Genomic DNA, 27,321 nt, shown 5'->3' with positions numbered 1-27,321 from the left:
CAATAGATATTGCCATGTGCCATGTTGCCCATACTCTGCCAAAAGACGTAAAAGGTTTGCACAACTTCATGTAGTACAAAACTTTTGAGACTTTTTCTGTTATAAAATTAAGAATTGCTTATATTTGAAGTTACTGATTTTGTAAATTCACTATGGGTGACATTAATGACCTTTTTTTTTTTTTTTCTTCTCCCAGTGACCATTATTTAAGCCAAAAGTTAAAGTACCCTGATAGATTGGTTAATGCGGGCAAAGCTGTGCTGGGTGAACATCAAAGGAACAAAATGACGAACAAAGAACAACGTACCCACCAGAGAGAAAATATAAGTAGTGCTGTCTGTGCCTTACTAAACTCTGGTGGAGGAATAGTATTGATTGAAAGCTGTAATGAAGATTTTATTTACACTAGAGATGGGTTAGGACAGGACATTGAGAAGATATTATGTGAACTCGTGTATAATTTTCACGTGAGTGAATTCTGTGACTTTTCCCAGGAAGGATCCAATTTAATAGTATTTGTTAAAACATGGCATATGCAAAAAGATTATCCTAATCTTTGTACTCTTGATACTGGTTTATATACACGAAACCTCACTTCAACAATATTGTTAAATGCCATGCATGTGAGGAACCTTATAGAAAAAAGAAAGCGAGGAAAGGGAAAAAGACCTCGTTTTTCTACTGTCACATCTGATTGGCGACATGACGTAAAAAGCCTGCTGGCAAAAGAGTATCTGTGTCGGGGTGAAGAGCTGGACCTGGGAGAATCAGATCATGTTGAATTCAAAGATTTTAGATCAGATAATTCTCAAAGAAGAATCAAAGACGTAATTAAAAACTATTTCTCGGCTTTTGGAAACCGTGATGGAGGATGCTTGATTATTGGAGTAGATGATAACAAAACAGTACGTGGTTGTGCAAAAGGAACTGAAATGTCAGCTCTTGAATTATTTATTAAGAACTATTTGAAAGGCATCCTATTTGTCCACCTTGGAGACTGCAAATCAGAAAATGAGTTTTACACTCTCACTATTAAAGATGTTTGGGATCAAAGCAATCATTGCGGATATGTCATTTTTTTGGAAGTGGACCGATTTTGTTGTCTCGGCTTTGTGACGCATCCTCAGTCCTGGATTTTAGATTTAATTGACGACTGTTTGGGAAAACCTCTGCAACCAAAGCAATTGACAGCACCTGAGTGGGTAAAGAAAATGACCAACTCAGATTCAGGTAAATCTTTTTGTTTTTGTGTTGTTACAGACGACAATTTGAACAGAAGTACTGGGACATGGTGTGGAGACACGGGGCTCAGTGGGTGCTCTCGTCCTCTGGCCCAGCCACCCTTAGAAAGACAGCGTGGCTCAGGGCTCATCCCAACTGAACGCACGACCTCCTTAACCGTGGGCGGAACACTACTCAGACAACACAGGGTGAGGGAACCACAATAATTTGACTTTATTGGATCCCCAAAATATTAAAGGCACATAACCAGCAAAACACACAAATGTAACAGGCAGCAGAGTCTGACCCTTCCGCTGGCTCACCGGGGATTTAGAATGTCCATGCCTCAGATGTTCCAGGGCTAATTACTCCAATCCAGCAGCACCCCGCTTTCGGCGGGCACCCACCGTGACTGGAATAACGCCAGATTTAGGAAGCTACAAAACAAAACAATCACTGATCTCGGGGAGACCAGCCAGAGAAAACACTGCCAGCAGCCAGCGAGGGCGCTCAAGACAGTGAAATCCTAGGTGCATTGCCACTGGGAAATATGCAAATCAAAAAGGTCTGTGGAGCCTCTGTTAGGAGTCTCAACACAGAAACCAGCCAGATATCCCTCCGGGAAGGGCCCAGCCAAGGGGTGACTCTTTTTAGGAGACCACCATATTAAGTGGCCCTTTTAGTCAATATCCAACTTTTGGATATTGACTAAAGTTGGATATTGACTAAAAGGGCCACTTAATATGGTGGTTATGGTGGTCTCCTAAAAAGAGTCACCCCTTGGCTGGGCCCTTCCCGGAGGGATATCTGGCTGGTTTCTGTGTTGAGACTCCTAACAGAGGCTCCACGGACCTTTTTGATTTGCAGATTTAGGAAGCTGGCTGAGGTCTGCAAAGTCTGTACCAGGTGACCGATTTGTCCTAACCTGGGTTTCCTCCTTAAGTAGTCTCTGGTATGATGATATAATCCTGGCAGCCGGAGTCAAAATCTCTAGACTGTGGATATGGTCTCCAATCGGAACCGAAGTTCCTAGATTGAAGCCACAAGGTATCCTGATCCTCTAGCCAGCTCCTAAGAGCTTAGACTGGATCATGCACATCCATCAACAACAACCTGGTGACTTAAAGAAATTCCCTTTTATAGCCACAGCCTTCCCTTTGGGTACACTGCGGCCTCATCGGATTGGTTGGACAAGATTGCTTCTCCCATTGGAGGAATTTCAAGCTGCATGGATAATGTTCATTTAAGTGATGTGGGTAGGAAGACTGAGGTTATCTACATGGAGTCTGTAAAGGTACCTTCACACATAACGACTTACCTGCGATCCCGAAAACGATGCGACCTGATAGGGATCGCAGGTAAGTCGCTGGGAGGTCACAGGTGAGATGTCACACAGTGAGATCTTACCAGCGATGCAGAACAATACAGATCGCAGTAGCGACCTGTATAACGATCTCAGCAGTCACTGTGATCCTGTTACACAGTGTCAAACACAGCGATGTGTCCTGCCCAGCAGGACATCGCCTTTGAAGAAAATGGCCTGGACCATTCTGCAATGATTAGCGATCTCACAGCAGGGGCCTGATCGCTGGTAAGTGTCACACATAACGAGATCGCTAACGGGATCGCTACTGCGTCACCAAACGGTGACTCAGCTGCGATCTCGCTAGCGATCTCGTTATGTGTGACAGTACCTTAAGTCACAGACTAGACAATGGCTACTAAGATAATTACATTAGCAATACACAACTACATTACAGTGATTACTGGAAGGGTCTGGAGAAACAATAGCTAAGCAAACATGAGTTAATACACAAAAGAACAATACGTCTGGCTGAATGTTAAGAAACTTTAACCCATGAGAGTCCATGTCGTCACACATGGCTCCTAAGCATTTTTGTATACTGATACAACTGTTTGTCACAGTCAAGGTGCTTGTGTGTATGGAGCGGGCTCGGGAGCTGACCCTGCTCCATATAGGTCAGGTGTTGGCTGTTATATAACTAGCAGCTAGAAGGTTGCATTGCTCTGCCCCCACCCTGCTTAGGGATTTATAGCTGGTTTTAAAAGATATAAGTGATAGCTTTGCTTGCTACTGATAGCAGGTTCTAGCTGTATAACACAGCCCTATTCATGAGCTGGCTCAACTTCTGAGTACAGTGTGCACACCCTCACTGGCTCCCTGATGGATATGTAAGTCATGAAGCATGAAGGGGTTAACTGATTGAACCCTGTTGGTAAGTTATAGTTTTTCTGGGCCAACTTGGAAGCACAGTGTTTCCTCGAAAATAAACCCTACTATGTAAATTAGCTCTATCAGGAATTTTCGGCGTATGTCTTATGTAAGCCCTACCCGAAGCCCTCGTTGCGGTTCAATAATGAAGTGTCCATGCAGCTAAAAAAGTTACAGATACTGCAGGACTCTTCATTAAAGAAAGCAGACACCCCCAAAAAAGAGAAGGCAGACTCTACAATCGCACTCACAACACCCCGAACACCTACAGTTGGCAGATGCCAACAGTGTATGGCCTCTCCCACAGTGATAAAGTCGCTGTCAGGTCCATTCACACACACACACACACACACACATACACATCCAATCGCAGTAATATCACACACACACATCCAATCGCAGTAATATCACACACACACATCCAATCGCAGTAATATCACACACACACATCCAATCGCAGTAATATCACACACACACACACACACACACACACGTACACATATCCAATTGCAGTAATATCACACAGACACACACACACACATATCCAATCGCAGTAATATCACACACACACAGATCTGGTGATAATAAAAAGCTGACTGGGGGACCTGGAACGCAGGTCCTCAATGCATTCCACTGCAGGTCCTTGATGGGTTCCAGTGCAGGTCCTCGCTTCTCAGGTTCCCCTGTTGGTTGGAAGCAGTATAGTATCACTGGATGTGTGTGATGTTACTGCAATCGGATGTGTGTGTGAGAGCGTTGAGGGATGCTGGTGCACAATTGGTGGCGGACTAAATACTCCCCCACACTGTACATGTATGATGGCTTGTTTTTTGCAGAATGAGTTGTACTTTTGAATGGCACCTTTCATTTTACCACATGGAAATGAAGTGTAGTGAAGTTGCACTAATGAAAACTCAATGTTGACATTTTTTTTGAGAATTGCTTTCACGGACTACAATGTTTAGTAAAAAAATTATCTGGCAATATGATACCCTCATCATTACAATTACAGCAATTCCAAAGTTGTCCATTTTTTTATTATTGTGGTGGAAACAAATTGGAAATTTTGTAACAAAAACAACCCCAAAATATTTGGTGATTTTGTTTGTTTTTTTCCCCAAAACTCGTGAGGGCTCATTTTTTGTGTGGCAAGACTACGCTTTTATTGATATTATTTTGGAATGTATACAATGTTTTGATTGCTTCTTGGGCTTTGTGCCCACGGGAGATTGCACCTGCAGATATATCTGCAGGTAGGTCCGCAGGTTTCCCGCAGCAGCTCCCCGGAATCCTTAGCTATCCATAGTTGCAGGATTCCAGCGAAATAGCTGCGGTAAACCTGCTGACATTCATACGATTTACCTGCGGAGGTCCCAGCCTGTATCTCCACAGTGGGGGGCCGGGATTTCCGCAGGAATAATTGACATGCAGTTATGTGCGGCTACAGGACATCCGCAGCATATTCCACAGCCGCACATTCCGCAGCATGGACACAGCACTCCCCATGTCCCTCAGGCTAACATGGGGAGTGTCTGTACTTGCTAAAACCTGGGGATTTATCTAGAAAATGCAGATAATTCCGCAGGTTTTCCGCTGCAAAATCCGCGGGTACAGAGTCCCGTGGACACATAGCCTTGCAGTATTTTTTTACTGTATTGCGGCTACCAAAAAATGCATTTTTAGCGTGTTTTTTTTTTTTGTTTACAGATCAGGTTATTTTTATATTATAGACCACTTTCATGGAAGAAGCGATACCACATTTTTTTATTTTCAATGGGGGAAAAGGTGGATGATTTCAACTTTTAGGGGAAATTTGTCATATTTTTGGAAAGTGTTTCTTAACTATTTACTGTATTTATTTGTCCCATTAGGGGACTTTATCGCTTGTGTTAAATGCAGCAATACATTAAGGGTATGTCCACATGCTGTGTTCTGGCTTGACAAGTAAACTGCACACTTTTGACAAATGTAAACACTACGTTTGACAAAAACGCATGCGTTTTCACCGTGTTTTGTACAGTTCATTTTGAGATTGAGAAGTCAATAGGTGGAAAATGTTCACGAAACTCAATGAAGAATACATTTTTTGGTTTTGTTTTTTTTTTTTTTTAGGCAAAGATTTTAACAATCATTTGTCAAACAAAACGCTGCCTAATAAAAAGCAACGTGCGGATGGAAATTTTGATTTTTTCATAGGCTTTTCTTAGGAAACAAATCACATGCATTTAGTCATTGACACATTGCAGTTTAAAGCGCGACCAAAATGCAAGCAAAAATGCATCGTGCAGACAGACCCTAACATTGCTATAGAAAGTCAAAATTACTGTCTCCTTTGGAGCCCAGCCACAGGGAAGGTTTCAGAGAAGCTCCATAATGAGAGGAACAGAGGTCTTCAACAGAACCTCAGATGCCATAGCAACTTGTCAACGCCCTACAATTGCATCATGGAGGTGTCGAAAGGCGCATAGAATGACACGCCCCCACATGCCAGCATGCTGTTAATGACGCTGTCAGTTTGAGAGCGGTATTTAACAGGTTAACAATCATGGGTTGAGCTTCGCTCCATCTGTGGCTGAGAGAGGCAGGTCCTGGCTTTGTGTCACATGCATTACCTGCCAGGTATGGGTCAGGCACACCTTGTGAGCCCGCTCCATACACCCGCTATTGACTTGCACTTTATATGTACATATGTTACTGTTGGTTATACAAATATAACTTTTTACCTTTTTTTTAATTTTTTGCCACCTTTTCTGTAATATTTTTAACATTCTGCTTTCATAGAGCCTTCACTGGAATCACAATTTGAAAGCCTAAGCGTTAATGAAAAACCACCACTGGCTAAGCGCGTATTCAACAAGAGAGGCCTGGAAACATTACCGGAGTTGCAGAACAGTCTATTTGGCAGTATGTACTCAATTACACCTGCTCATTACATTGCTCCTTACATTTTGTTTATCTTTATAAGCTCCATATTTATATCATTGGGTTACTCTTAATGGGGTATTCTTAAGTTATAACATTGCTTTAACTAGTAGACAGCAACAAAAATAAGAAATTGACATTTTTTTCTGCTACCATTCTCTTGCTGTGAGATCTTTTATCTTACATAGTGTACAGCACATTTCCATGGCACACTAGCGTGGATGCACAATAGTTACATTCCAGGAGATTAGTTAACTCTTTAAACACCAGCCACCTCTCTAAAGCCCATTGATTTCTATACAATAGTTAGCTACTCACTTCCCTCCAACTCCCTCTCAGCTTCTTAAAGGGGTTTTCCCACTGTCAAATTATTTTTAAAGTTAATTTTAATCAATAGATCTTTTAATATCAATATCAATCAATAGATGCTTAACAAAAATGTTCCTGTGCTGAGAAAATCTTATAAAAGTGCTCCGCAATGTATTTGTAATGGCCATTTGACTGTGCATGGAACATGGTCTGAACATACCACATCTCCTGGGCAGGGGAAGACGCAAAAGAGTATAAAGACATTATAGCATGGGGTCAAAGTTTATTCTTTCTGTGAGGTACAACATTTCATTGTCACACGGTGCTTGGTTCACTCGCCGAGTGTCAGGACTATACCTGAAGCTGTTCACACAACAGAGCTAGACACTCCACACGATGCTGCTTTTGAGTTGCACATACAGGCTTGAAAGTCCACCAGCTGTGCTCTTGTTAGTATCCGCGCTTGCAGGAGTTACCTTCTGCTACCTTGTGGATTACTGATTGAGTCACATGTTGCAGGAGACCCAACACAGTCGCCTCCACTTTTTTTTTTTTTTTAAACCTAAAACAAAGGGTATATAACAAAAGAAATGAGTAGACATTTTCAATTACATACATAATTATATCATACTAGAAGGTGGCCCGATTCTACGCATCGGGTATTCTAGAATTTACGTATTGTGTAGTTCATGTATGATTTTTGGTATAGATATAGAGATATATATATATATATATATATATATATATATATATATATATATATATATATATATATAGATATATATATCTATATATATATATATATATATATATATATATATATATAGATGTTGTTGTGTGTAGTTACCAAGTGTTTGTGTAGGGCGCTGTACATGTTCTGGGTGTGGCGGGGGGTGAGAGCGGTGTTGTATGTGTGTTGCATTGTTTGTGGAGCGCTGTGTGTCTGTCGCGTTGTGTGTGTGTGTGTGTTGCGCAGTTTGTGTGGGTGTGGTGTGTTTTGGGGGAGGTATGTTTTGTGCAATGTGTGTGTTGTGCGGTATGTGCATATATTTATGTATGCCGCGGTGTTTGTGTGTTGGGTGTTGTGTATGTGCAGCGTTGTCTGTGTGTGTGGGTGTCTGTGTATGGCGGTGTTTGTGGTTCCCTGTGTGTGTGTGGGGGAGGTGTGCACCTCCCATCGTGCTCCATCCCCCATGCTGCGCACCCCCCATCGTGCCCCATCCCCTATGCTGCGCATTCCCCATCGTGCCCCATCCCCCATGCTGCGCACACCCCATCGTGCTCCATCCCCCATGCTGCGCACCCCCCATCGTGCTCCATCCTCCATGCTGCGCACTCCCCATCATGCTCCATCCCCCATGCTGCGCACCCCCCATCGTGCTACATCCCGCATGCTGCGCACCCCCCATCGTGCTCCATCCGCCATGCTGCGCACTCCCCATCGTGCTACATCCCCCATGCTGCGCACTCCCCATCGTGCTACATCCCCAATGCTGCGCACTCCCCATCGTGCTACATCCCCTATGCTGCGCACCCCCCATCGTGCTACATCCCCCATCGTACTACATCCTCCATGCTGCGCACTCCCCATCGTGCTACATCCCCCATGCTGCGCACCCGCCATCGTGCTCCATCCTCCATGCTGCGCACTCCCCATCGTGCTCCATCCCCCATGCTGCGCACCCCCCATCGTGCTCCATCCCCCATGCTGCGCACTCCCCATCGTGCTCCATCCTCCATGCTGCGCACTCCCCATCGTGCTCCATCCTCCATGCTGCGCACTCCCCATCATGCTCCATCCCCCATGCTGCGCACCCCCCATCGTGCTACATCCCCCATGCTGCGCACCCCCCATCGTGCTCCATCCTCCATGCTGCGCACTCCCCATCATGCTCCATCCCCCATGCTGTGCACCCCCCATCGTGCTACATCCCCCATGCTGTGCACCCCCCATCGTGCTACATCCCCCATGCTGCGCACCCCCCATCGTGCTCCATCCGCCATGCTGCGCACTCCCCATCGTGCTACATCCCCCATGCTGCGCACTCCCCATCGTGCTACATCCCCTATGCTAAGCACCCTCCATCGTGCTACATCCCCCATCGTGCTACATCCCCCATCGTACTACATCCTCCATGCTGCGCACTCCCCATCGTGCTACATCCCCCATGGTGCACACCCGCCATCGTGCTACATCCCCCATGCTGCACACTCCCCATCGTGCTACATCCCCCATGCTGCGCACTCCCCATCGTGCTACATCCCCCATCGTGCTACATCCCCCATCGTACTACATCCTCCATGCTGCGCACTCCCCATCGTGCTACATCCCCCATGGTGCACACCCGCCATCGTGCTACATCCCCCATGCTGCACACTCCCCATCGTGCTACATCCCCCATGCTGCGCACTCCCCATCGTGCTACATCCCCCATGCTGCGCACTCCCCATCGTGCTACATTCCCCATGCTGCGCACCCCATTGTGCTACATCCCCCATGCTGCGCACCCCCCATCGTGCTACATCCCCCATGCTATAATAGTTCTCCTATTATACTCAGAGAGGAGTATAATAGGAGGACTGTAATAGGAGGAGTAGTCCTGGGGGGAGAGGAGTATAATGCCGGCTCCCTGCACATGTGTACCGGGAGCCGGTGTACGCTGGTAACTATGATACACATCGGGTAACCAAGGGACCTTAGTTACCCGATGTGTATAATGGTTACCAGCGTTCACGGGCTCCGTCAAGATCCCAGCATCGCAAGGTTATGTCTGGCGCTGCTGGGATCGTGACGGAGCCGGTGTAGAAGCAAGCGATATCCCAGGATGTTGTGAGTGTGTGGATGTGATGTGTGAGGTGTGTGTGAGAGTGAGTGTGATCTGATGTGTGTGTGTGTGTGTGTACTCACCTGGGAGTCGGAGCTCCGTGTCAGTTGGGCCAGAGCGAGCGTGCATTGCGTGAGGGGGGCGGGGCCTGCAGAGAGCCGGGGCGAGAGGCCAATCCGTGTGGGGGGGCGGGGCCATGGCGAGCCCAGCGGCCAATCAGCTTTGTGTCACCGTAAGGACACAATTTTGGAGCATGACAGACAGACAGACAGACAGAATAAGGCAATTATATATATAGATTGAGCTGAGTATCATAGTATTATTCAGAATAACATGTCCACTCTCTATAGATTGGTTTACATAACTATTTTTCTTTTTCAGTAAAGAGGCAACAAAACACCCCAACTTTGTTAAATTAAACAGAGAATAAAAATAATAATAAAGCTTTATAGCAGCAACCCTGCCCGGCTTAGTAGTCATGATCCAGCTGTGTCGCCCCATGGCATCCCTCAACCACGTTTACCCCTTCCACTCCCTTCTGATCATCAAACCACTCTTCTCAATGCCTCTCCGCTGCGACCTCCAGGGACTTATTGAGACGTAAGCAGTAGCCTCACCCCCGACTCCATAATAAGGCTGTGTGCTCACGTTGCTTTTTTAAACACAGCGTTTTGGATGCCAAATATTTGACAAAATCGATGAGTTTAAAAAAGCAACATGTCACTTCTTTTGTGCGTTTTGGTTGCATTTTCCACCCATTGAAATCAATGAGGTGTGTCAAAACACCACCAAAATGTTTACCTGTGCGTTTGCACTGCATTTTTGTTGCGTTCTGCGTGCTTTTTTGACAAACAAAATGTAGGTCTTTCGATCTTTCTCTGTCTGTCGATGTCGGTCTCTCTGTCTGTCTCTCTGTCGGTCGGTCGGTCTCTCTCACCCTCTCTCTCATACTCACCGATCACTGACACAGTGCGGCGATGCACAGCTGTCACACTGCTCCGGCGGCTTCTCTTGCCTTTGAAAATGCCGGCCACTCATTATTCCATCTCCTATTCACTGCTTCTCCCGCCCACTGGCGCCTACGAGTGGTTGCAGTCAAACTAACGCCCACGCTGAGTGACAGCTGTCTCACTGCAACCAATCACAGCCGCTGGTGGGCGGGTCTATATCGTGCAGTAAAATAAATAATTTTAAAAAAACGACGTGTGGTTCCCCTCAATTTTGATACCAGCCAAGGTAAAGCCACACGCATGAGAGCTGGTATTTTCAGGTTGGGGAACCCCACGTTATGAGGAGCCCCCAGCCTAAAAATATCAGCCAGCAGCCACCCGGGAATGCCGCATTCATTAGATGCGACAGTCCCGGGACTCTACCCAGCTTATCCCGATTGCCCTGGTGCGGTGGCAATCTGGGTAATAAGGAGCTAATGGCAACCCAAAGTGCCACTAAGTCCTAGCTTAGTGATGGCAGGCGTCTTAGAGACCCCCCCATTCCTAAACTGTAGTGAAAGTAAATAAACACAACCAACGAAAAATCCTTTATTTGGAATAAAAGAAAAAAAAACACCCTCTTTTACCACTTTATTAATCCCCAAACAGCCCTCCAGGTCCAACGTAATCCACACAAGGTCCCACAATGCTTTCAGCTCTGCTACATTGGAAGCTGACAGCGAGTGACCACAGACCACGACCGCTCTCTGTGAGCTCCACGCAGCAACTGAAGTGAATCGTGCTATCAGTGGTGACATCACTCAGGTTACCCACGGCCACTGCTGGATCCTCCAACTGTGACAGCAAGTCGCCCGAGTTACTGAAGTGAGCCGCATGATCAGCGGTGCCCTCACTCAGGTGATTTGCGGGCACCGGTGAGTCCTTCACTGCTGACCACAAATCAGGCCGCGGCACACAGACAGAGCCGCGCGATGACAATGAAGTTGGGTGAAGTTCATCCGAGTTCATTCTCATCGCGTGGCTCTGTCTGGCAGCCAGCCATGCTCTGAGGATGTAGCAGAACCAAGTGGGACCGCACTTTCAAAAATGCATCCAAAGTGCATTTAAAATGCATCCAAAATGCATGCGTTTTGGATGCATTTTTTTTTTCAAACTAAGTGTTTACAGTTGTCAAAACACTGCAATTTATTAGTCAGAACGCAGCGTGCGCACATACCCTAACTCCAATCACTGCAAGCACAGCAGAAATTGGTCCATCATACCATCCTGAACTAACGCACCACCGGGGAGGCCTGGTACCTCCATCCATGGCTGCTAAATCTTATAAAATTTACCCAATGATTTCCTCTTTAAATATACCCCTCTTTCTAAGCGAAGGACATTATTCATCTTTTTTTTTAGCTCTACTATAGTCAGGGGTGAGGGATTCAACCAATTGTACGCCAATAGCTTCCTTGCTTGGTAGAGGATACATGATATACCCAAAACCGTTGTGAAATCAGTCCACTTCCCCCTCCCACAAATTTACTAAACAGATACGGGGCATAAGTTGTATTTTGGTATGAAATACCTGTTCTATGGGTCCCAGAGTCTGCTTCCAGAATTCTCCAATATGTCCGCACTCCCACAGTACATGCATTAAATGAGCATCATCCTGTCCACATCTAACACATTGTGTGTTTGGTCTAAGTTCTATCTTGAACAGGAGACTGGGTGTCTTATATACCCTGTGAATGAGAAACAATTGAGACAATCTGAGACCGGCCTCCACCCTTTTTAAAATGGTGGTGCCTGTTCTCCCATGCTAGTAATAGCTTTATGCCATCCCGGTCCTTGTGCTTTATTATCCTGTTGCTGGTGAACTTCTGTGTGCTGTTTGGTGTGTTGTGAAAATACTCTTGTTTGTTCCTCTCTTTAGTTTCTTCCTGATCGCGTATTGTCTGTACCTCTGTGAGTTTGAGTTTCAGTTTTCCCCTCGTCTGTTTGTTTGAGTGGGATTAACCACTCCTGTCCAGCCGTCTCCTGGGTGGATGTAGGGGGGCCACTAGGCCAGGGCTGTTCAGGAGCTACAGCAAGGAAGGGGGCCCAAACGTCATCATGTACCTTTTGGCATCAGGATCAGCTAGTGTTCCCTGAGTGCTAGTTTAGGCTCACTTATTCCTAGTAATCCTGTCACACCCTGTGACATTATCATCTATCTACCCAATTTAAAATTCAGCTTGGCACTGTAGCCTCAATTTTGAGGTAGTTGCAGGCACTATCTCTCCAGATGGCAGAATTAAGGGGGGGCGGTTCAGCAACAGGTTCAGCCTGCTACCCTGGCGCAATCTGTGTTGGTTGCCAGATCACCAGAATCCAAGATACTTCCGGAGAGGTTTCAAGGGATCACAGCTGATTTGTCACATTCAGGGAGGCATGTAAATTGTACTTTTGCCTGCATCCTCATTCTTCCGAAAGTGAGGTGCAGCAGGTTGGTATTATGGTCTCGCTTCTTAGTGGAGACCCACAAGCATGGGCTTTTTCCTTGCCTCCTGAGTCACCCATGATTGTGTCACTGGACGGGTTTTTCTCCGCACTCAGTCTTATCTACAACGATCCAGGTAGGGTTGTCGCTAGCAGAATCTAAGATCCTTACACTGCACCAGGGGAATCGGCCGGCTGAGGATTACTGCTCTGGATTCCAGCACTGGTCTATGGACACACTGTGGAACGACACTGCTCTCAAAGGGCGTGTCTGACAGGGTAAAAGAGGCATTGGTCATGTTTGAGGCTCTTCCCTCTCTTGAGGCAACTATGTCCTTGGTAATTTGTATTGATCGCCAGTTCTGTCAGAGGTCTAATAAAGCCAAGGCTCCCCGGGGGGGTTGCTGTACCTGCAATACCACTTGACCACTTGAGGCCTCGCCTGAGCCCATGCACCTTGGTGGGACACCTCCTCATGTGAGGAGAGATTTTACTATGGTAAAAAAGGACACTTTATTAGTACCTGTCTTTTGGTGCCTAAGAGAGATCGATCATCGGAAAACTGTTAGGTTCAGGGCGATTGGGGGATTCTAACCTGAGCCTCTGTATTTCCTCCACTATGGTGTCTCAGTGTTTGTTACCTGCCAAGGTTAAAAAAAGGGGCCAAAAGGTCTCTGTTAAGCCTGTTAAGGTTTTTCTTGATAGTGGCTCAGGGGCAAACATGATCGATAAATCGTTTGCTCACTCTTCATGGTTAGACATGAACAAGTTATCCAGTCCTGTCTGGATCTTAGCTATTGACTCATTACCTCTCTCCCAAGTGGTCTTTAGGGCATGTGTATCGGGGTTGCAGCTTCTCATAGGGGTACTCCATTCAGAACACATTACTTGCTATGTACTCAAAGACCTTCCTGCACAATTTGTGTTAGACTTCCCTTGGTTTACATTGCATATCCCGGTTGTAGACACGAAGACACAGGACATAACTAAATGGCGCACTTTCTCTAACCAGCACTGTTTAAGGACCTGTATCTTTGCTATAACCACTAATATTCTGGAGCCTTTTTTCTGAGTTTTGTGATGTTGTCTCTGAAAAGGGCTGCCAGGAGCTGCAGTCGCACAGACTTTAACTGCACCATAATGTTGAAGGCAGGGTCCAAGTTGCCCATGTGTAGATTGTATAATTTGTCAGGCCCTGAAGGACAACCTTTCAAGGACTATATAACAGAGAGTTTGGCTAATGGTCACATCAGGCCGTCTTCATCCCCTGTGACTGCGATTTTTTTTCTTTGTCAAAAAGGATGGTGGACCGCGTCCGTGCCTGGATTTCTGCAAGCTTAACCAGATTACAGTTCACGATCCATATCCGATACCACTCATTCCGGACCTATTAAACCAGATTTCTGGTGCTAAATGGTTTTCGAAACTCAATCTCAGTGGGACCTATAATCTGATTCAGGTCCGACAGGAAGATGAGTGGAAGACAGCGTTCAATAATAATAATAATATTTATTAACTTATATAGCGCTATTAATTCCGTAGCGCTTTACATACATCAGGAACGCTGTCCCCATTGGGGCTCACAATTTAAGGTTCCTATCAGTATGTCAATATGCCGGAGGGTCACTTTGAGAATCGGTGATGCCTAATGTTCTGACCAACACCCCTGTGGTTTTGCAGCACATTGTGAATGATGTAGTTACTCACTTGTTGGGAAAATTTGTTATCATTTACTTTATCATTCTCATTTATTTTCAGGATTTTGTGTTACATTCGAAACATGTTAAACAGGTTTTTGCAAATTCTCAGAGAGAACAAATTGTACACAAAATTAGAAAAGTGTAATCGGCATTCAGGAACTTCTGTTTTTGGATTACATAATTTCAGCCTCTGGTTTTAGCATGGATAAACAGTCTTGAGAACCTTAAGGTGTTGCAACCATTTCCTGGGGTTTGCTAATTATTACAGGAAGTTTATTTAAAAAAAATTCTGCCATAACAAGACTTCTGAGAGACATGACGAAAAAATGTACGGACTTTTCTAATTGGGATGAAGGTGCTTTGTACGCGTTTGACTGTCTAAAAAAAATGGTTTGTGTCAGCACCTGTACTAATACAGCCATATGTGTCTCTAGCCTTCACAGTGGAAATTGATGCATCAGAGGTGGGAGTGGGGGCTGTATTGTCTCAAGGTCCGTCTGTTCGTTAACTGCGCCCATGTGCCTTCTTTTCCAAGAAGTTATCTCCAGTTGAACGTAATTACGACATTGGTAATAGGAACCAGGGCTGTGGAGTCGGTAAGCCAAACCTGTGACTCCGACTCCTCAATTTCCCTTGCACCGACTCTAGGACTCAGACTCCCACATTGCTTATATTTAAGTGAAACATGTATTGCAGTACAATGTGAGCACCAGACATGTAATCACTTTTATGATACAATAATCAAGATATTTAGATAGAACATAAAATATATTTATTGGAATACAACTTTAGAACACAAAAAACTGTAATAAATTGTAAATATGTAATACACTATGTAAAATATATATATATATAATTATATATATATATATATGCATATACACACACACTATGTAATACACTATGTAAGTGGCAAAAAACAATGTTCAACAAAAAGATACTAAATAACATTTGTGCAGTCTATGAATTTGTTGTAAGAAATAGAATTGCCTTCATCAGAACCTCCTTCATAGATGACCTCAAATCTGACCTAATAATTTTAAGACTGGAGAACAACCCCTCTAGACTAACTTGGGTTGGAGGAGAACAACCCCTCTAGACTAACTTGGGTTGGAGGCAATAATAATAATAAGTTTAATTTCTATAGCGCCAACATATTCCGCAGAGCTTTACAATTCAGAGGGGACTGTACAGACAATATGAGACAATATAAAATAACAAAATTAAGATACCAAGAGGAGTGAGGGCCCTGCTCGTAAGCTTACAGTCTGAGGGAATAGGGGAGGCACAAAAGGTGAATGAGGGGGAGAAAAGCTTGTCATATATGGCCCAGCCATTGATTTTGAGGCAAAGCCGTAACCACATGGGCAACATCTCTAACAATTTCCGGGTATAAAGGAATTTTCTCATGCACAGTCAGTTTTGATGAACGGTTGAATTTTTCTATTTCTTTGAGAACAAGTGAAACATTTTGCTGAAATATGGTCAATCTGTTTGCTATAGGAAACAGAGTGAAATCTTTTCCTTGCGGCAACTATTTGCCCCATGTCATACAAATACTTGTCAAAATTAAACTCCTCATCTGATGAGGATAAAGACACGGCAGCAGTAGCACTGTCAGGACCCAAGTCCTCTTGCGCCTGGCAATCCTGTAGGCCACTCATCCTAACTGCTACCTCAGTCAGAGCTTCTTTTCGTTTAGTAAGCTGTTGATCATCAAGCTGTATACGATGACTTGGGTCCGCATAAACAGCTGCCAGAAGAATTTTATTTTCCAATAGCTGTGTCTCTCTCCATTTCATTGAAGCAGAAATGCCATCTGCAATTTAAACCTCCTCTTTGAGACAGTCAAAATAGCAAGTTCTTCCACTAGCTTATAAAAATGCCAGGAGTTAAATCCTCAGCTTGTAATTTTTTAGTCACGGTAAATGGGTAATTAGGCAATTCCTTCAATTCAGCCACCTTTGTCCATTGACCTTCATTTATGGTTACGTGAGGGTTCGCCATATCTATAAGAAACTGTTTTAGTTCAAGCAATTGTTCAATCATTAAATACGTGCTGCCTCACCGAGTGGCTTGATCAACAATTGCCCCTTTCCCAGCACGTCTCTTCAAGATGGAATCAATTTTAGGGGTTCTGGCGGCATTAACCAATTTCCTCACTTTTCCAATCAGATTTTCAGCATACCCCGCTTGCAAACTATCTCTTATTGCCAGCTGCAGCGTGTGCACAAAACAGCGCATGTGATGAATATGAAAGTGTTTTGAAGCCGCTTCAACAAGATCATCTAATTCTAAAGTATCATTTTGCTGTTCTTCTGTTTGTAATATCTGTTTGTTCCTCAGTGTAGCGGGGTGGGGGTCCCCCAGGACTACAAAGACGCCGTGACTCAAATAGTCCGATCCAAACAGCTTTATTGTCCTTGCTGTACATGTAAATTCACCCGGAACACAGCCGGGTTATGCACCGTCCATACGGGTCCCCGTCACACAGGCACCCCTTGCCGTAGGAGACGGTCTTACGATGCCCCGTTCGGCTGTTCCAGGAGGGTCCACAAACTTATAATCGTTCCACGCAGGCCTGGAGCTTTTCCAGGCTTCCGGCTCTGCAGCTTACAGAGCAGACTCTATTACAAGTTCATAGTGGAAGTTTAACCACTTTCCTCACTCTCTGGCACCTGCCAGCAGACACCTCTAGCTGAGGTTCCTTCTCGGCCCCAGGGCCCTCTGCAGACCACTGGGTCTGTGTCTCCTCCAGGAGAGGTTCGGCCCTACAGCCCTGGTCTGGCTGCACTCACCTCAGTCTTGTCTCAGACTTAATATCGGAGTCCTGTGCTCAGCCTCCACACAGGTTGCTCCATGCAGAACTCTCGGCTCTGCTCTCACTCTCTCCCAGCACACACGCTGGAAGTCTAGAGCTAGTCTCTATCCAGACTGCCCTAGACACACTCCACCCAGGTTCAGAGACAGGATTGCTTTAACCCCTGGAGCCACACCCACAGGTGGTAAGGAGTGTGTAATCAGCATAACACACCCTTCCATGGCTCTGCATGTAATGCAATCCTGTGGAACCACAGGTCCCAGCCAACTTCACATTGCAGAGCACCCATGCTTCTGCAAAACATACCGGCCTTTTGTAATACAGCCGGTTGATACGTCACATCAGTTACATGAAAAGCACTGTGGCTTTCCATCTCAAACATACTGAATCCTAAATTTTCTTCTAGCTGTTCATTACTCTCATTCATCAGTTTAATTGTACTTATGTTTGAAGCATTGTCCGTTACAATGGCAAGAACCTGTTCTTTTTTGAGTTCGTAATCTTGCAGAACTCTTTCTACTAAGGCCTGGAGAAACTGGCTGGTGTGATGAGCTTTAGTATCTTTTACTGCCAGTGACTTGGTAACAATTGTTTTGTTGTCACAAACCTATTGAACATTGATGGCAAAATAGTTCACTCTGATGTGTGCAGTCATCCATTTTAAGAAACATGAAGTGTCTTTTGAGAGTCTTTTTAAGATCCTCCTTTTGTTTAAGGGCTTCTTCAATCACTAATTATGTAATATTTTCTCTTTCCAGAGAAACACCAAGTTTGCGGGCCATTTTTCCATTAAGAGCTGTAAAAGGTGGTCGTGCGAATAATGATAATGGTACACCGTCCTTCACAACAAGCTGGATGAGCTGTCTTTTAAACATATCTGCTGCCATTGTTACAGTAACTTTGTCACTTACAAAATATCTTGTTAATGATGTTTCAGATGCTCTTTCCACCACCCTTGTCTCGCAGGAAGTGCTGGGCACTGGTTTATTGGTGCTGCTGTTATTTTTCTCAGTCACCGCTTTGAAAATTTCTGGGTAGAAGTGTTGTAAATGTCTTTTTAGATTGGAAGCTCTTGTAGGAGCATTTTTATCACTGCCTGAGTATGCACTGATTTTGGCATCACGGCATTTGTTTTCATCTGGGTCACTTGTCATGCATAGACGCAAAAAATATTTTTCATCTAGTGCAGGCCTTCCTTCTTTCTGAGTGTGTTTACTTTTTACCCTTGCCTGTAGAGGAGAAGCTTCACTGGTGCTCAAGTGCAACACAGACTTATCTCAGCTAAATACCTTCAGATAAAAAATCCGTTAGGATTAAATAAAGGAAATGATGGTGCAAATAGCATTAAAATTATTATTTTTATTCAACAATTAAAATAAATATTTCTTACAAATCCATGTAAATATAAGGCAGGAAAAATGTCCCATAAATTATAGCAGCGGTTTCACTAGGAAAATAAGGTGCATAATGCCAAGATCACTTAAAAGGTCAATCCCTAATATACGACAAAGTGCACAGTGCAAATAGTATCCAAATCCTATGTCCTATATAAATAAGGTTGTGGTATAATAATCCTATGTGATAAAAATTTTATTAACAATTATTTAATTTGCAAGGAAAATAATACCTTAAGTGATCTATAAAAACTCCAAAGAACACCGCAACGCCCCGACATGTGTTACAGGGATCCTTTCCTCAGGGGGTGCTATAGGGGAGTGTAGTTAATGGCCCATTTATACTCTGTTTAATTTGAAATTGCCGCCTATAATTGTGATCATGTGTGTTCCATTACGTAGTATCCAGCGCTTGTATTACATGACACCCTCACTTTGTAAGTGATCCCTGGCTGTCGGGCACGAGACGCATAACAGAGCACATCGTCATAGTAGCAGACGACGCGCTATGCAAGTGTGTCTAATTTCCGGCCTTCAAAGAGATCAGTGAGTGGAGCATGAGAATGAAGCGCACTGCCTGTAATCAGAAGGGAATGGTATGCATTAGTGTTCGTGTCCCATATGTGCAATAAACTTAATGTGATGTGTGTGTGAAATTAATATTATAATAGTATAATATGTTTAAGTAAAATTACTGAGGTGATGAACTATGTGATAAGTGTAAACAATGAATATACTTGGATATTGTATCAAAGTGAATGCTATTATTGATATTTAAGCTAATATTTATATAAAAATCTAAAAGTGAAATATTACGTGACAAATATAAAGACATTTAGTAAGGAAACACACAAAGTGATCCCATATTAATCATATACAATAAAAAACAATAAAACAGTGAAAATTTTTTTCTTGAAAATGACTTTTTTTCGACTTCCGGATCCGGTCCTGGCTGAGGTGGAGGTGTAAAGGGGAAGCTCCTGCCACCCCTGAAGATTCAGACAGAAAAAAGCCCCCCTGCTTCAGAGACCGGAGCGTGAGTGATCCAGCGGGGAAGAGGAGGAAGGGAGCAATGGACAGATACCTTTTGAGGAGTGCCAGTGGCAGCGAGGGACCCGGGAGGAGCGACGACGCTGAAGATATGAGAAGAGCAGAGGCGCTGAACATGGCGCCGGAGAGTCTGCTGGGGGCGGAGCCTGAAGTGCAGGAGAAAGACGTGATGGATCTGTGTGGGAGCATGAGAGCAACGGAGGACGCGGCTGAGCAGACAGATTACAACGGAGCTGGAGACAGGTGGATGCAGGGGTCAAAAGAGGGTGGATCACAGTGGGAGGATGAGGGGGTCATGGAGGGAGAAACAAGAGAGGAAGAAGATGGATGCATGGAGGAGGGGGAGCATGAAGTAAGGAGGGAGGATTCAGCAAGGCAGCAGAGCAGGGAGAGGAGAGTGAGACAACCCCACCAAAGAAAAAGTATAACACTACACACCCCTGGCAAAGGAAACATAAAACAAAACCCTCTGACATCACATTCCTGCAAGACATCAGGGAAGGGAGGCAGAAACTCACTACAGATAAAAAAAAACAAGACAACAGCGCCATCTACTGGCCAAAACAAGCAACCACAGGACTTTAATGTGGATTATAAAAGACTGGCAATAGAAGTGGCATCTCACCTGTCTAAAGAAATTAAAGTGGCCATTGAGACAGCTATCCAATCTTCATTAGCCGCCATGCAAAAACAACTGAGTGACCACTCCAATAGATTGGCAGAAACAGAACATAGAATATCTAACTCTGAGGAGGTAATTCAGAGCATGCAAGAACAAATAGCAACTTTAGTAAAATCCAATGAATACTTGAAAGATAAGGCAGAAGATCTAGAAAACAGGTCAAGGCGAAACAATCTTCGCATTGTGGGGCTGCCAGAATCGGTATCGATGAGCCAGCTAGACAATATCTGTGAGGTGGAGCTACCACGGGCGCTGGGCATAAAAGCGGACTTTAGAGTAGAAAGAGCCCACAGAGTGGGACCATTAAGGCCGCACGAGGGGAATAAAGGTGAAGGTCAAAATTCAAGTAATAAACCCCCGCCAAGAGCCAGACAAGTGATAGTCAAGTACCTTGACTACAAGCACAAAGAGGAAATCCTGAAGGCTTTCAGAGACCGAAAACGGCCCTTACAATACCAAGGCAATAGACTGCTGATCTTTGGGGATTATTCTGCTGATGTAGCTAAACGGAGGAAGGAATTCAGCAAAATATGCACATTCCTGTACAACAAAAGAGTAAGATGCCAATTACTCTATCCGGCTATACTAAACAGGGCTGTGGAGTCGGTAAGCCAAACCTTCGACTCCGACTCCGACTCCTCAAATTCTCTTGCACCGACTCCGACTCCAGCTCCGACTCCGGCTCCGACTCCGACTCCTACATATATTGCTTATAGTTAGGTGAAAAATTTATTGTAGTACATGAATATGTGTATGTGAACATCAGACATTTAATAATTTTTATGATACAATAATCAAGATATTTGGATAGAACATAAAATATATTTATTGGAATACAACTTTAGAACACAAAAAAACTGTAATAAATTGTAAATAAGTAATACACTATGTAATATACAGTAGATTACATATATATCTTGTGTGTGTATATACACTGTATATATATATATATATATATATATATATATATATATATATATATATTTATTACATATTTACAATTTATTAGTTTTTTGTGTTCTAAAGTTGTATTCCAATAAATATTTTATGTTCTATCCAAATATCTTGATTATTGTATCATAAAAACAATTAAATGTCTGATGTTCACATTGTACTACAATAAATTTTTCACTTAAATATACGCATTATACTAAATGTTATTATTTAGTAAAATATTCAGCACATTCTGCATTGCACTCCTGTCCCCAATTTATTATATATTTTAGGAGTCGGAGTCGGTGCATTTTATACCGACTCCGACTCCGACTCCACCAAAATGAGCTCCGACTCCGACTCCACGACTCCGACTCCACAGCCCTGATACTAAAGGTCAGGAACTCCAATGGCTCTTTCTCGTATTACAAAGATCACAAGGAAGCGGAAAACGCCCTCATGTCACAACACAACAAAAACCGGTCAGATGAACAGGAGAAAAGTTCCAATGGAGGAGGATATCACAGAAAAGGTTCCCCTACAGGCTCGGGAGGAGAGGGGGGACAATCAAACAGACAAGCACAAACTGAGATCAGCGGAGCAAGGAGCAGAAGTCCAGTTCAGCAGTTTAGTCCTGGGTCAGGTCCCAGGGAACAGCGCTCTGGGAGGCATCGAGACATCTGATGATTCTTGAATCGACTTCTACTGGATATTATTTGCTCCCCTTGTTCAAGGAAAGATGCCACGTAGAGAGGGGCGAGCCATCGTGAAGAGGATAGAGAGAGAACTGATTGATCTTCCCACTCTCGGTGTTAAAGAGTGAAAAATAGGAAAGAAAAAGGGAATTTTTTTTTTTTCCTCTCTGGCTGTCTGGATTGCTTTTTAGATACAAGCACGATGGACCCGATCTGTATGACGGAAAGGCCTTACAAATCCAGGACTAGCCCAGCTGACGAACTCTCGTTAAGGTTTTATAATATATAACATGATGCTTTAATCCTTACATAATATTTAAGGTCGTTGTGTTTTACCAGGGGGATAGAGCACAGAACTTGTTTATCAGGGGGGTGACTAGGGAGCCTAATATTTTGGCCAGGAAAAGGGGAAGTCACTCACATGGCGAGGAAAGCCAAAAGTCCCTTGAAAGGGAAAACATGTTTTATAGTTGCAGATTTTTTACTTTTCATGCGTTATCTAAGGTTTTATTTACAAGATGGGGAAAAGAAATGTCATCCTGGTGGAGTCAGTTGCGAGAACAATGTGGGTAGCCGTGTTTTTCCTGAAGTAGGGGTCCTGAGGGGTAGCATTGACAAGAGCAGATTACCTAGACAAGCATGGTGCATTTAACAAAGTGGAACGTTAAGGGCCTCAGATCACCTAATAAGCGAGCAATGATATCAAGACACTTGAAAAGGCTAAAAACGGATATTGCTCTATTACAAGAAACCCACTTGGGGAGAGAGGATTTTTTCCGTATGAGGAAATACTGGGTAGGTTCAGTGTATGGGGCAGCGGCACAAGGTAGGAAGGCGGACACACTGATCCTGATAAACAAACAGCTCAATCATGAAGTGGTGGCTCATGAAGAGGACGACCAAGGAAGATGGCAGCATTTAACAATTACTAGTTCAGCGGGAACACTCAGCATATATAATGTTTATGGTCCAAACACGCACCAAAGCAAGTTTCATGACACCCTAAAAGCCCTAATTTTAGCTGACAAGGAATCTAACATCATAGTGGCGGGAGACTTCAATACAGTGCCAGACTCAGTGGAGGATAGAAGGAGGGGAGAGAGAGAGTTGGGATCCGGGGACAAAGGTTTAGCTCACAAAGACGTTTCATTAGAAGATGTAGGTCTGAAAGACGTATGGAGATTAACTCACCCGCATAACAGAGAATATACGCACTTCTCTCACCCACACGGCAGTTGGTCACGTATAGATCAGATTTGGATGTCTATGGAACTTGTGAATGGAGCACAAAACTGTATGATTGAGAATATGGTGATCTCTGACCACAGTCCGGTGAGAGTGGACCTCAGAGAGAAATTCAAGAGGGGATCAGACATTATTTGGAGATTCCCGTCATTCCTTCTCAGACAGGACAATTTTCACAAGATAATTAAAGAGTGGTGGGAAGAGTTTTCAGAAGATAACAAGGAACACAGGGTGACCCCAGTACTATTCTGGGAAACGGCGAAAGCGGTCTTGAGAGGGCGTTTGGTGGGATATGCGGCCATGATTAAACGGAAGACGAATGAGAGTTACAACTCCCACAGTGAGACAGTGCGGATAGCATATACTAAATATTTGACGGACAGGTCTAGTACGGCAAAAGATAGGTGGTTGGTGGCTAAAAGAGATTTTGATGAGTGGGCAAAAAAAAAAGAACAGCTTTTTTAGTCTTACAAGGAAGCTGATCTTCACAAATTTGGCAATAAGGCGGGAAGGATGTTGGCAAACTTAGCAAGGGGTAACAGAAAAATGACAGTAATCTCTAAATTGAAAACAAGGGGTGGGGGGACGACTTCGGATCCCAAGGAAATTAACAGGGTGCTGGGAGACTATTATAGGAAGTTATATGGGTCAGGACATAGCGACATGACTGACGTGTCAGAGTGGCTGCGACGAGCCCAATTGCCTAGCTTAACGGAAGAGGAAATAGAAGCCCTAAACGCGGACATTACAGAGGAAGAGGTCTCAAGAACAATAGGGGAACTCAACACTAATAAGGCACCAGGACCTGATGGTTTCAATAGCGAATTTTATAAAGCACTTAAGGATCTGATTTAACCAGATCTAACCTTAGTTTTTAATGCAATCCTGGGAGGAACAGAAATCCCTAGAAACGCCAACATAGCATACATTAAATTGATACCTAAGGGAACTAAAGATCTGGATGACCCCTCGAGCTACAGGCCCATCTCGCTCATCAACCAGGACTTAAAAATAATGTCCAAAATCATGGCTGACAGATTGGCCATGGTCCTACCCGGGTTAATTTCAGAAAATCAGGTAGGGTTTATTAAAGGGAGAAATGCAGTGACCAACATTAGGAAGACGATATTAGTGGTTGATGCTGTTCGACTGGGGCGTACTGAGGGAAGGGCAAGGCCTGCTTTAGTCACACTCGACGCTGAGAAAGCGTTCGATAATGTTAATTGGGGATGGTTGGACAAGGTGATGGAAGCTGCGGGGCTTATAGGTAAAATGAGACTCTATATCAAAAACCTATATGCTAACTCGGGAGCTAGGATACACACCCCGGGCTTCCTGTCGGACGTGTTCCCTCTGATGAAAGGGACGAGACAGGGATGCCCGTTATCCCCCCTACTATTTAACCTGGCAATTGACCCGTTATCAAGGGTGCTGCAGGGTCACAATAGTTTCAAAGGGATAAACATAAGGGGAGCAGAAATGAAGATAGCACTTTTCGCTGACGACGTGATTTTATTTATGGGTGATCCAGGAGCGGACCTGCCCCGGACACTTAACATGATTGAAAAATTCGGATCTTTCTCAGGTTTTAAGTTGAACAAAAAGAAATGCGAAATTCTATTTTTGAAGGGAGGTCAAGGTCCAACTGGGACAAACTTAAGCGAGGGTCATGTGAATGGGAGCCCTATAGCACAATCATCAGTTAAATACCTGGGAGTGTATATAGGGAGGACGGTGGAATCAATTTACAAAATTGAACTATGGTCCACTGATTAGGAAAATTATAAACCAACTGAGAGGCTGGAAAGGATTACCCCTACCACTATTGGCAAGATGCCATCTCATAAAAATGATGAGCTTTCCCAGGTTGCTGTACCCCTTCCAAACGATTCCGTTACTGATCACACTAAAGGATGTCAATAGACTCAACTCAGCGTATGCAGATTTTATTTGGAGGGGAAGGAAACCTAGAATAAAGCTGCTTACGCTGATGAAGTCAGTGGAGGAGGGAGGAATAAACTTCCCAGACGTCAGGGGGTACAACATTGTGTGCATCATGAGACATGTGGTTGACTGGCTGAGAGGAACGAGCAGACACTCAGATCATGGCATGGAACACAAGTATGCAAAGCCATGGGACCTGACGTCCATTCTACACTCCCCACTGTCCAAGGTCGAAGGTCACATAAGAAATTCAATTATATTCCGAGACACCATGCTAGCCTGGAGGTTGGTAAGACGGAAATTGGGACTTTCATGGAAGGTATCAAAATATCTAAATCCTTGGGCATCGCCAAACTTCCCCCAGGGGCGGGAGAATAAACTGTTCTTTAAGGCCCCGTCACACTAAGCAACATCGCTAGCAACATCACTGCTAACGAACAACTTTTGTGACGTAGCAGCGATGTTGCTAGTGATATTGCTGTGTGTGACATCCAGCAACAACCTTGCCCCTGCTGTGAGGTCATTGGTTGTCGCTGAATGGCCTGGGCCATTTTTTAGTTGTTGCTGTCCCACTGTGAAGCACAGATCGCTGTGTGTGACAGCAACAACTAAATGTGCAGACAGCAGGAGCCGGCTTCTGCGGACGCTGGTAACCACGGTAAACATCGGGTAACCAAGAAGCCCTGTCCTTGGTTACCCGATATTTACCTTCGTTACCAGCCTCCGCCGCTCTCAGTCAGTGCCGGCTCCTGCTTCTTGCACGTGTAGCAGAGTACACATCAGGTAATTAACCCGATGTGTACTGTAGCTAAGGAGAGCAGGGAGCCAGCGCTAAGCAGTGTGCGCGGCTCCCTGCTCTCTGCACATGTAGCTACAGCACACATCGGGTAATTAACCCCATGTGTGCTGTAGCTAGGAGTGCAGGGAGCCAGCGCTAAGCGGTGTGCGCTGCTCCCTGCTCTGTGCACATGTAGCTGCAGCACACATCGGGTAATTAACCCGATGTGTGCTGTAACTAGGAGAGCAGGGAGCCAGCGCTAAGCGGTGTGCGCGGCTCCCTGCTCTTTGCACATGTAGCTGCAGCACACATCGGGTAATTAACCCGATGTGTGCTGTAACTAGGAGAGCAGGGAGCCAGCGCTAAGCAGTGTGCGCTGCTCCCTGCTCTCTGCACGTGTAGCTGCGTGCGCTGGTAACCAAGGTAAATATCGGGTTGGTTACCCGATATTTACCTTAGTTACCAAGCGCAGCATCGCTTCAGTGCGTCGCTGCTGGCTGGGGGCTGGTCACTGGTTGCTGGTGACAGCTCACCAGCAACCCGTGTAGCGATGCTCCAGCGATCCCTGCCAGGTCAGTCACAGTCAGACGACTGTGTGACCTCTCACCAGCAACCTCCTAGCAACTTACCAGCGATCCCTATCAGGTTGTATCGTTGTTGGGATCGCTGGTAAGTTGTTTAGTGTGACGGTACCTTTAGATGGAAAGAGAAGGGCATTAGAAAAATGAAAGATGTTATGAGTGTGGAAGAGAGAAGGTGGCTGACAGGACGGGAAGTGCTGGATAAATATGACCTCAACAGTTTCCACATTATTCAATATGAACCATTGAAGCATGGAGTAATGAGGGATCTTGGAGAGATTGGAAGGGAACTGAACAAGAGCATGATTGACGAGCTAATGGAGTGCGATGTAACAAGTGTGAATGTCTCTCAAATATATCGAACATTCAGAGGTTTGTTAATATCCCGGGAAGACAGTCGTACACTTTTAGCGTGGGAGAAACAACTGAAAGGACGAGAAGTAGTGGGTGACATACTGAAAGGATGGGTGCAGATGCGGAGGCAGGTCACCAATGAGAGCTGGAGAGACACCCAATTTAGGATATTGCACAGGGCGGTGTTGGGTTTTAACATACCGTGTAAAAATGCACGGTGT

The 27,321-nt window shown here is 44.6% G+C and overlaps 1 protein-coding gene across 1 annotated transcript in view; it reads left to right on the top strand.

Annotated features, from left to right (window-relative positions):
- Window positions 1-206: 206 nt before the first annotated feature.
- The window catches only part of LOC142290231 (schlafen family member 9-like), a 64,044-nt gene continuing 36,929 nt past the window's right edge, over window positions 207-27,321 (top strand). Inside the window, 2 exon segments of the mRNA XM_075334183.1 lie at window positions 207-1,230; window positions 6,236-6,358. Coding sequence (XP_075190298.1) covers window positions 285-1,230; window positions 6,236-6,358 — 1,069 coding nt within the window. The 5' untranslated portion in view covers window positions 207-284.

The sequence above is a fragment of the Anomaloglossus baeobatrachus genome, chromosome 2 (genome assembly GCF_048569485.1).
Source record: "Anomaloglossus baeobatrachus isolate aAnoBae1 chromosome 2, aAnoBae1.hap1, whole genome shotgun sequence".
Lineage (NCBI taxonomy): Eukaryota > Metazoa > Chordata > Amphibia > Anura > Aromobatidae > Anomaloglossus > Anomaloglossus baeobatrachus.
The sequence above is the reverse complement of the archived record's forward strand: the minus strand, read 5'-3'. Positions and strand labels throughout refer to the sequence as shown.